This window comes from Eptatretus burgeri, chromosome 5 (assembly GCF_056783735.1).
Source record: "Eptatretus burgeri isolate ZD-2024b chromosome 5, Ebu_testis_v1, whole genome shotgun sequence".
NCBI lineage: Eukaryota > Metazoa > Chordata > Myxini > Myxiniformes > Myxinidae > Eptatretus > Eptatretus burgeri.
In genome coordinates, this window is record NC_140965.1 from 97,510,995 (window position 1) to 97,521,989 (window position 10,995).

The following is a 10,995-nucleotide window of genomic DNA, read 5'->3' on the forward strand; positions in this document are numbered from 1 at the left end:
TGAGGTCGAAATATTGGCGTCCACAGTCCATTAAGCGACCCATCGACTTCGGAGTTATCCGGAGTGACGATCTTCAATTCCGGGTGTTCGGTGGGAGACGGCCCTACTGCTCCATCTAGCGGTCGTTCCCCGCCCCCGAACCCGGCACCACAACACTATCACCACCGGCGACATGTATGGCGAATTTGACTTCCAACTTATCCCAATATCCATATTTCCTGTTTAAAGAGACTCCCAGATGCTGTACTGTAGGTATCAACAAAAACGTCTCACGTGTGGTCAGATTAACATGATGGTGGATGAATGTAATGGTGCTTGGCAAAAAAAAAAACATACTGTATAGACATACAAATAAACTGGAAGGGCAATCGGTGGAGAGCATACCTCCACCACGTAATGCCTGATCCATGAGAACATATCGGGTGCATTGCGTTTTTGAAATATCATGCTATACAGCACTACGTCGTTTTTTCAATGGTGAAGAATCGCTTTAATAATCAAATAATTCTCGTATCCAGATCCGGATCTTCACCAAAATCGAATCAATTCGTCCTTGCCACACACCCAACCAGTCCACCAAGTTTCATCCGAATCCGTCCACAACTTCTTGAGATATGATTTTTTTTTTAGTTTTTTGGCACTATCTCTCAATGGTAAAGAACCACTTCAAAAATTGTCGTCGGCAGATCTGGATCTTCACCAAAATCTAATCAGCTCGTCCTTGTCACACAACAAACCTGTCCACAAAATTTCATCTTGATCTGTCCACAACTTTTTGAGATATGCTGCACACAGACACACAAACAAACAAATGAAATTGCTCGTTGAGCAAGGAATTGCCGGAATAACTTTGTCATATCTCCATGATCTCTGAAAAAACAAAAACCTGGAAATCAATTTGGTTCTTATAAGTCCATCGTGCTACTGTTTAATGAGTTATAGCACTTAGTTTGGTCATGATCATAACTTGGAAGTCAATCGGACTTGTAATGGCGTTTTTATCGCAATTTGAAATTTTGACCCGACCCTCCCAACATTCAACCCCTGACCGCTAAGAAGGGTGTTGGTGTGACACCCCAATGAGATATATGGTTGGATTCAGATTTGGAAGATGCACATTTTGGATTTGGTTTGAAGTCGATACGACCATTTTTGCGAACGTTATTGCGAAAATAAGAATTTCGGTTTTTCGATGACCTTGACCTTTGACCTAGATTCACCAAAAACGACAAGTGTCTAAGTTGGACCATGGCTGACGTCTGTACCCAGTTTGGTCATGATCGCTGAAACGGTGTGGCTGCTACAGGGTAAACAAACACACAAACAGACAGACAGACACACAGAATGACACACACAACCGACCAACATAATTGCCAAAATCCGAAGGATTCCGGCAATTAACAAACAGAGAGGGGTGAAAACATAACCTCCTTCACCTTCGGTGGCAGAGGTAATAAATTTACAAACTGCTTGATTGATACCCATTCGATGAAGGACCTCAACTCCATGCTCTAACCACAGGTGTGATACTGACAAAACATCACATCTGCTGCTATTATGGGTCATGCCTTTTTCTTCCTTTTCTCCAATGGCCTGATCTCAGATCAGTTCAGATTCAGACCTCATCGCTCTATCCTGGACATGCTGCTCTTGCACTCCCAATAATCAATGGAGGCCCTCAATCTCAGGCAGGAGATCAGAACCGTCTCTCTAGATATATCTCGAGCATTTGATATAGTCTGGTGCAGTGTCTTGCTCTCCAAGCTGTCTGCCTATGGCATCCAAGGCCACCTCCACACATGGCTTACTGACTTCATCTACTCTCATAGCCAATAAGTAGCTCTCAATGGCATCCTTTAATCTCCTCTCCCTGTCAAGGCTGGAGTGCACCAAGGGCACCATTCTGGGCCCAGTCTTATTCCTGATCTTCATTAATGATCTCTCTGGAAAAAGAATCCTCATGTATTTGCTGATGACTTCACCCTCTGCCATAAGATTCCCCATCCTTCAGATAGGCCATGCAGCAGCCTCTTTCCTCTCTGCAGACCATGATAGAATAAAGAGCTGATCAAACACTTGGAATATGTCTTACAATCCCAAAAAGAAACATCTCACACACTCACTCTGTTGAGAAGGTTCCTCTGGTGAACCATTCTATCCACTTCCTTAACAAAGGTCTTGTAGAAGTTCAGTCATTCAAATTTTAGGCCTCACCATCAGCCATGATCTTTTTTGGGGTAAACAACATATATGTAGAGGGCCTGTAAAGCCAGTCACCGACTGGCTTTGCAGGCCACTGAAAGATGAAAATCTTTCCTTAGCACATCTGAACTTTTATTGACCTACAAGGCCTTCATCCACAGCTTGAGTACTGCTCTCCCCTTTTGGCTGGTGCTCCTGCCTCACACCTTGCTCAACTTTTATCCCATCAACATGAAGGCCTTCAAAAATCATTGGAATCTTCTGTGATGATACTGAATCTCTGTGCCTATCACTTTCACATCACAGATAAGTTGGTCATTTCTCAGTCTTCTACCACTTCCTTTCTGGTCTTGCACCTTCCATGCTCCAGCCATTCCCTCCCCCAAGTTTCTGCAGAGTGCAGACAGTTTGCCAGTACATCACTTCTGCATGCACCAAGCACAAAACTTCAACTACACCCATCGAGTATGGAGTACCTACCTCAATTTTGACCATTATCACCTTACGTTCCATGTCAATAGCATAAAGCTGAACTTCCCAACATACTGGTCCTCCTTCACCACGACTCTGCTGAATCTGGTGTCCTTCAAGACGTGCGAGGAAGATGTTCTGAATTTCTCCTTCACCACTCATGAAATCTGCCTTCTGATTCAGTAACAGGCTCTGCTCAGCAGCAGAATCTTCTTGCCGCATGCAAGCAAAAAATAGTCATCTCCAACATGCAATTCTAACTCTATATCCAACACCTTAACCTTGGAGACTTAAGTTTTCAACAGGCAGTAAGCATCCATTCACTTACGAAAATCCCCTGGCACCCACATCTTGGTACCTTTTGGAGATGACCTGCAATCACTTGCCCCATGCCCTATAGAACTGCATACATAATACTGCATCTCAGAGCTTACCCTGCTCCAAACAGTCCGTATCTCTATGGCTAAAATGTGTAGCAAATCTTCAAACATCTGGTCATTATTTGACAGGTAAACCCACTAATAATTCATTAGCTTTCCGATAAATTGCTCAGGCCTCTCCCCTATCTTTGGCTTGTCACTCCTGAACTTGGTCCTCGACCCATCCTGAGTTGAATTAGACCGCTTCAAAAGCACTTCTTCTGCCACATCTGAATTTTGACAGTTAACAGAGCAGCAAACGAGGTGTTCCAAACTGCCCTGTCCCACTGCCTTTTGGGAGCAATACACTCAAACATCAGTAGGTAGCTCTCTAATTCATCGTTCCCCTCAACAAATGCTGGGAGGTTTGATTGAGCTCTCATCTGCGCAAAGATAGTCACATTCTACTTGAGCATTGTGCACTTGGAAAATTAATTGATGACAAACCAGAATGAAAAGTTTTATAAATAATGAATACAAGCACACACAAATGACAACGTACAAATCCAATGGTCCTCCACAGCAAGCCATATGCAACATGCAATTATATAATCATATGAAACCTGTCCACAGCTATGGCAATGCATCAATTCAAACAGAGGAGGTTTGAGGATTGGGAGGGGTCAAAACGAAATCACAGGGGAAGAATAAATAAAAGAAAAGTTAGCCCAACAAGAAAATGGCCGCCACATTGGCTGTTTGCCCAGGAGTGGATTAGAAAGATCACACTTTGTGTTAAGGTCCAAACTGAGAGCTCTCAGAACCCATCTCCCACACTTGCAGTGCCCAACTACCAGTTCCAGAGGCTTCAACACTCCTCACAGCCTCTGGGAGAAAAACTTTCTGCCAACCCAGGCTCCGAAGTTTCTCTTTTCTCATCTCTCCTGTCTCCCCCCCCCCATCCCCACCCCGAAGTGTTGTCATATTTTCCCTGCCTCCATCTACAAGGGGGTTGGCCAAAGCACACCTCGCTTAGCTCCTCCACATGTTGTACTGCTTTGCGTCCTCCGGGGCAGCGAGTTCACCCGCAGAGTGATGAAGAACCCTGGAGATTAATAATAATAATAATAATAATAATAAAATAATAATAATAATAAACAAGAAAAAGAGCAGAGATTGCAGACCCTTGCCAGGATTTGATTTGTGTGGGGTTTGTGTCCTGGTGTGTTGTGTAATTAATAAGACATAATGAGAAATGACACTTTATAACTGCTGGCAGTGATGACCAGGTACCAAGATGTCCCACTTTGATTGGACACCTTACCCTGACCCATGACGTTTTTTTTTTATTATTATTCAATTGAATTTGGAACGGGATTAAAATAAATTCAATTGGAAGACCAAATAGGTACAGTCCTGCATTGGAGTAATCAGAAGAAACCCAAACAAGCAAAAAGCAAAGATTAAGTCATCAGGAGGAACCTAGGTAGGATTCACATTTCAGCTGCTTCTCCGATACCCTCAAACCCATCCAGGTGCAGCCAAATGAGCCATATTAAAAAAAATAATGATAATAATTAAAAAAAAGAACCCAGATCAAATTTTTTAAATAATTCTGGCTGCCAGACCACGTGTCCAATCAAGTTGAAATTTAAAACTTGTATTCCCCATTACTACGAGATCACAATTGTGAAATCACTTCGATTGATTAAGCGGGGTTCCCGGAGAAAACATTATTTAATATTTTTCTTCAATCCAATATGGCTGCCAAATGTGACCTATGACATGATATTGTGAGCCTTTTGTTCCTCATGGATAGGCGGTCATATGCGTAAATTTTCACGTCCTTCCGTTCAGCCACTTCAGAGAAGAAGATTATTGAAGGTTATTTATTTTTAAAACAATGACCGGGCGTAGTGGCGTGCGCATGTAATCCGGCTACTCGGAGGCTTGGGTAGGAGGATCGCTTGAGGACGGGAGCTCTGTGCTAGGCCGCGCTATGAGAGGGTGTAGGGCAGCCCGGAATTATGGCGAAACCCAATCCTTATCCCTATGTCGTAAAAGGCGACCAGGGTTGTGTCAGGAAGGGCATCCGGCGTAAAACATATGCCAAATCAGTATGCGGACCATAACGGATGATCCGCTGTGGCGACCCCAAATGGGAGCAGCCGAAAGACGAACAACAACAACTTTACATGCTGGAGGGACTCCTTTACATACTCAAAAACTGCAGAGATCACAAACAGGTAGAGAATAACATACACAAAACTGCTGAAAGTGGTTGGTGGCACATCCTGCCTTCACAAGCCAGTGGTACATGCTTCCCATTGAAACCTGGAACTTTCCTGCCTCATATTTCTATCACAGCTGCGTTTTGTGTGGATGGTCATTGTGTGTGTGGGGGGCCCATCTGGGTTTTAGTTTATTTCTCTGTTTAAAAGTGATTATTTATTCTTCAGGTCTTCCCGTGAAAATTCATATTTGTTCTGTCTTGCACCTTGATTAAATTATTCACATTTCCTAAGCCGGTGTGCAATCTGTTCCTGCCATCCTTCCCGCACAAACATTTTTGGTTTAATTGATGACTCCTGGAGGAAATAAATTAGGAAAAATAACCTTGATTAATAACTGAAGTAGTTTAGATCTCATTGGGAGTGGAAAGCGCATTCTCCGCTCGGGTGCATTTTGCCGCCAAACTTAAGCATGGTCATTCTCAGAGTTAATATCTGGCATGTTCGGTCTTCATACCAGCTGTGGTCATGCTTGTGGTCAAAGAGGTTGATCTGGAGGCCATGCACGTGACAATGCTAACAGCAACCAGTTCAGGTTCACCCATCAATTACAAAACGCTCATGACTTTCGATTAATTTGCTGCGGATAACAAGGTTAAAAGTTGACAAGGCAACGTTAAATCCTTCAGAGGGTCATGATAAAACTAAGACTAACTGATTCACAAAGGTTTGACAGAGACGTCTAGTCTGGGGTCAGACAGAGAATACAATCGAGTTTGGAGTCGTCAAGAGTCCCAGACAATTGGGGGCTGTCCAACGTATAATGGAGCAAAATGTCACAACTTTGTCTTCAATATCCAAGAAAAAGAGTAGATACTTTACATGCTGGAAGGATACCGGGCATAGTGGCGTGCGCCTGTAATCCGGCGACTCGGAGGCTTGGGTTGGAGGATCGCTTGAGGACGGGAGCTCTGTGCTGGGCCATGCTATGAGAGGGTGTAGGGCAGCCCGGAATCATGGCGAAACCCAATCCTTATCCCTGTGTCGTAAGAGGCGACCAGGGTTGCGTCAGGAAGGGCATCCGGAGTAAAACCTGTGCCAAATCAGTATGCGGATCATAACGGATGATCCGCTGTGGCGACCCCAAATGGGAGCAGCCGAAAGACGAACAACAACAACTTTACATGCTGGAAGGACTCCTTTACGTACTCAAAAACTGCAGAGATCACAAACAGGTAGAGAATAACCTACACAAAACAATCCTGATGCCTTTCAAAGTGAAAGATGAATGGAGTATTTACTTCATGAATTCTTATCTGGACATGAATGGAGCACAGTCGAGTTGGTGAATGCAAGTCTATGGTTGCATACCTTCATCTCATTGTCTGGTTTAAAATGTAAGTCTCTCGTGGTTGCTGCAAGCTATATGTAAAAAAAATTTTCATATACTGGAGATACTTCGGTTAAAAGTAAAAAGGTGAGATGAGATGGAAGCGTGCTGCTTGAGGTTTTTGAAATTGTTCACGTTTCTTCACAACTCACTGCATGCATGCACAATGAACACGACTCAACATGTACACCTTTGTAAAAGAACCATGATTTGATAATTTACAAGGTGTTTTGTAAATGACCAGTTCCTGGATCCAAAGCGACCAACATCTTTCTTCAAGCTTGTGAACAGGCCGACTGGTTGCTGCAGAGGAAAAGAGCAACGGTGAAGATAGATGTCGTCGAGTCGTAAATGATAGAATGACCACTTTGCTTAGAAACTTTACAATGCAATTACACTTGCAGTTTCAGGAAGTTCAGAACCACCGGTTGTTTCAACATTGAATTGTTGCTCAAATGCAGGATTCTCACAAAGGCAATCGTTCCCGATGAAGGATGCTTTGTGCAGTTTTCCTCCCCAAGTTGGGGTGAAACACACCTTGAAGGTGCCAATGTGAAAAGTTGCATGATGGCAATAGTTTAATCTTTATTGGCAGTAATCGCCTGAAGGTATCATAACTTCCTCTTCACAGTACACATAGTGACAGTGGCAACATGTGGAACATGCATTATTTAATATGGTAGCAATTAAAAATAATGTGCACAAGCTTTAAGTATATTGGTCTTGCTTTAAATGCAGAGCATTACTGTGCACTTCCTTTCCAAATAATGATCTAGAAAAAAGTGCTAAAATAAAGTTTTTCTTTGTATTCACATGAAAGTTCAAATGGTTGACCTCAAAAAGCATTGCCATGATGCTGCAACGGCCTTCTTAAAGCTACATAAGACAACTTTTCCCATAACAAGACTAATCATTGCAATTGGACGCACGATATCAGGACGACGAATTAGTAAAGTGACTGTGAAACCGAAATTTCAAAAAGCTTATAGGGCATGGCTTAACCGTGTTTCCGAAGATGCTCGTTGAGCAAGAGCATTTGTGTTGTGCAGAAGCAACAGCATTTTGGGCCTTATAATCGTAGCACCGGGTGCAAATTCAAGTGAGACCAGGAGAGCAATCAATGCATCTCAACTTCGGTCAGTGGAATGCAGTTCTCCCTTCAGGCTTCTCAAAATCTTTGACATTTAACGACTGTGCCGAGTTCCAGGTCTCGGCAAGCGATCCACACAGGCGCAAGTAGATTTTCGTAAACTGCCTGTCCCCAAGACGTCGTACTGAGATGGGTACAATAGAAAAGTCCAGGATTCTCACTGAATGTTCCAGAATTCCAAATCCAACACCAGGAAGTCCTTGTGGCCGGACAGAGGATCATTGTTGAAAGTGACGCAGCGATTGCTCGCGCCGTGGTACAGGTCGCTGTCCAACCAAAGTCCGAAGACACCGCTGTGAGCAGAAGAAGAAAAAGAAAAAAACAAGACAGGTTCACAGCAGCTGAGTATTTAAAATAATTTGTGAACCTCAAGTGAAGATCTCCACTTTGCTAAACCAGGTTTAATATACCGTACAAGTCGATACTTCTTTTTCCTGAAATCCAGGCCTCGACTTGTGCTCAGAATTGACTTATCGATGGTTTCAAATAATGAAGTAGGTCATCCCTCAAAGTAATTCAAATAATATACACAAAACAGCTCATCAATATTCATGACCCCAGAAGTACCATAACTAGCGATGCGCTGTGAGTGTCACAAAGCAATCAACATCTCCATTGTTCTGACTGATAGTTTTGCGAATTACCATAGTCGATTTTGCTTCGTCTTATACTACAAATAGATTTATCTCTGAATGAAGGAAAGAAAAATTGGAAAATTAGCCAATTCCACTTGTATGCCGAAAAAGATGGTAAATATTCAACATTTAGCAAAAGCATTCAGATATCATGCCTGATGTTGGCTTAATGGTTAGGGTGTTGGGCTTGAGATCCAAGGATCCCGAGTTCAAATCACCCTCGGAAGTTGAATTAATACCAGGTGGGGTTGACTCTGCCTGTCATCCTTCCGAGGTCGGCAAAATGAGTACCAGCTTGCTGGTATCCTGTGTCGGAGTGGCGACATGTCTAGGATTGTGCCCAATTGCCAAGGAGACTGCTTAGGCAACACCAACGCTCTGCACAGAGCATGGTCCCAATGGATGGATTCAGATCTTGGTTTTTGGATTTTGGTTAAAAAACAAAAAAAGTATTAAATATGGTTAAATTTTGTCTATTAACACTTTAAAAACAGTGGTCTAATGGTCCAGGTGGAACTTCTACATACATCACATGTAGGCCAAGGACATTACTTTTTGCATAATTTCAAAAGCCATTGGGACATTGTATTTGAACCTTTGAACATTGGGACATTGGATCACAGCATCTTGAGATGTGTGCTCAGGTGGCAACGCCGAACAGGCCAACCCAACTATATGATAACAACTCTTCAGCATGTAGAGGCTCATGGAAGAGCATGATATATATTGTGGTGGTAACTATCTCGTTTACCCTCCGCCTCCAACCGCAATGGCATCCTTGCTCCCCCAGATGTAGAACGTGTTTTCTCCCGTCCATGGGTACACCTGCAGTGAAGGACAGAATTGTTCATTTCTAAATGAATAGCCAAAAACAAGTTTTGGTGATCTTTCACATGAAAGCTTTCTGAACAGAAAAGCAGACCTGCATGCCCACCACCATTTCATTATTTATATATAATTTATATATAATTATTTTTCATTTGTCAAGATTCGATATTTTCATACAAAATTATTTTCTTGAAAACACACATTTTAAATATCCATGCATGTAATTGAGGGAATGTTAAAAATACAGAACCGTAAAGGTTCCGTTGAACCTTGACAGCAACCTTTATCGCAGGCAGGAAGTGAAAAACTTTCTTTTTAGCATCTTCTGCAACCCCCATTAGAAATTCTTCTTGTTCCCCATAGAAACCCCCATAGAAATCACTCATTCTTGTTATCTATGCTACAATACATAGTGAACTTCGATGGATCCAACGCCGAGCCACAATCCTTTACCTTCAACAGAATTTTCGAAAATGCTGCAAGTTTGCAGGTGGGCATTGCGTGGTGAGAATACCAATGACGGGAAGCGAGTCGAGTTCATTTAAAGCCGTATTTGGATGCAAACTAAAACTAGAAGGGCACTTGGTAGAGCGCATGCCTCCGCCATGCAATGCCTGATCCGGGAGAACATATCGGGCCCATTACGTTTTTTACATATCATGCTATTGTTACGGTTGTGGAGGTAGATGGGGGAATTTAATAGGAAAGTAAGGATTGAATCGAGTTGTTTAGTCTGTGGACGTGTAGGAGACATCTCGATGTAATTTAGTAGGGAGACTGTGAGCTGAAGTGTCACGTGTCACCACACGTGGGGTGGTGCAGTGTTAATTAGATGGGGATTAATAATAAGTTCCCCCAGTATGTGATTGCCCCCCTGGAACCTATTCCTACATTTTTGCATTTACAAGCGAGCCAAACGTGCTGAGCAGGCAGAAGTCCCGCCTCCAAGGGTGACGGTGGGGCGAAGTCACATCCCCGAGGCTGATGATTGATGTGTGTGACGTCAGACAGAGAGATATGGAGGAACGCATGAGGTCGGTGTGAGGAGGGCAGTTGTAGTCGTGGTAGGAATGTGGCTAGGACGGAGGATCTCGATTTGCTCTCCTCTCGGCATGACGAAATGGCTTTCCTTTGACGCATGAAGAAGAGGGTGCGATCCTCGTATTCGTGCTGAGGCGATTTGGCTCACGTGGTGAAGCAAGACGCTGGCCATCGACTCTTGACTGGTAGTATGAGACGGGATTCGAAGCCTCGTGTATGTCACCGAAGGGGACGGCGCTATTCTGCAAAGAGCGTATTGGCAGGCACGATAGATGAAGCAGCTGCACGAGGTCTCTGAGCCTTGGTGTTCAATCCCGCTCATGAATTGCCTTACGAACGTTCCCGCTGCGAGAGAGCAGCTTGGCACCATTTTGCGCGCGTGTCTTGTGTCCCCCCCCCCACCGTGCTGTGCCTCCTCGTGCCGCCATCGCTCCGCCATTGCGCCTCACGCCCTCCCGCACACGATATAATCTCTGAGGATCAACGTGTCCACCTCCTTATAAGGAAAAACCACTCGACCATCTGGGCTGGCATAGTTAACTGCCCGTCACCACAATTTGGGTCGGGGAATTAACTTGGACCGCCATCACCGCGACACTATATATCATTTTTGGCCCTATCTCTCAATGGTGAAGAATCACTATAAAAAAAAAAATTATAGTAGCCAGATCCGGATCCGGATCTTCAC

At 43.6% G+C, this 10,995-nt stretch overlaps 1 protein-coding gene across 4 annotated transcripts in view; it reads right to left on the reverse strand.

Annotated features, from left to right (window-relative positions):
• Window positions 1-7,218: 7,218 nt before the first annotated feature.
• The window catches only part of LOC147027020 (nuclear receptor coactivator 7-like), a 131,386-nt gene continuing 127,609 nt past the window's right edge, over window positions 7,219-10,995 (reverse strand). For all 4 annotated transcript variants that reach the window (XM_085883069.1, XM_085883068.1, XM_085883070.1 and 1 more), the window contains 2 exons: window positions 9,190-9,263; window positions 7,219-8,096 (listed from right to left, as the gene is read on the reverse strand). In XM_085883069.1, the coding sequence (XP_085739195.1) occupies window positions 7,961-8,096; window positions 9,190-9,263 (210 nt within the window). In that variant the 3' untranslated portion in view covers window positions 7,219-7,960. The remainder of the gene's footprint in view (window positions 8,097-9,189; window positions 9,264-10,995) is intronic.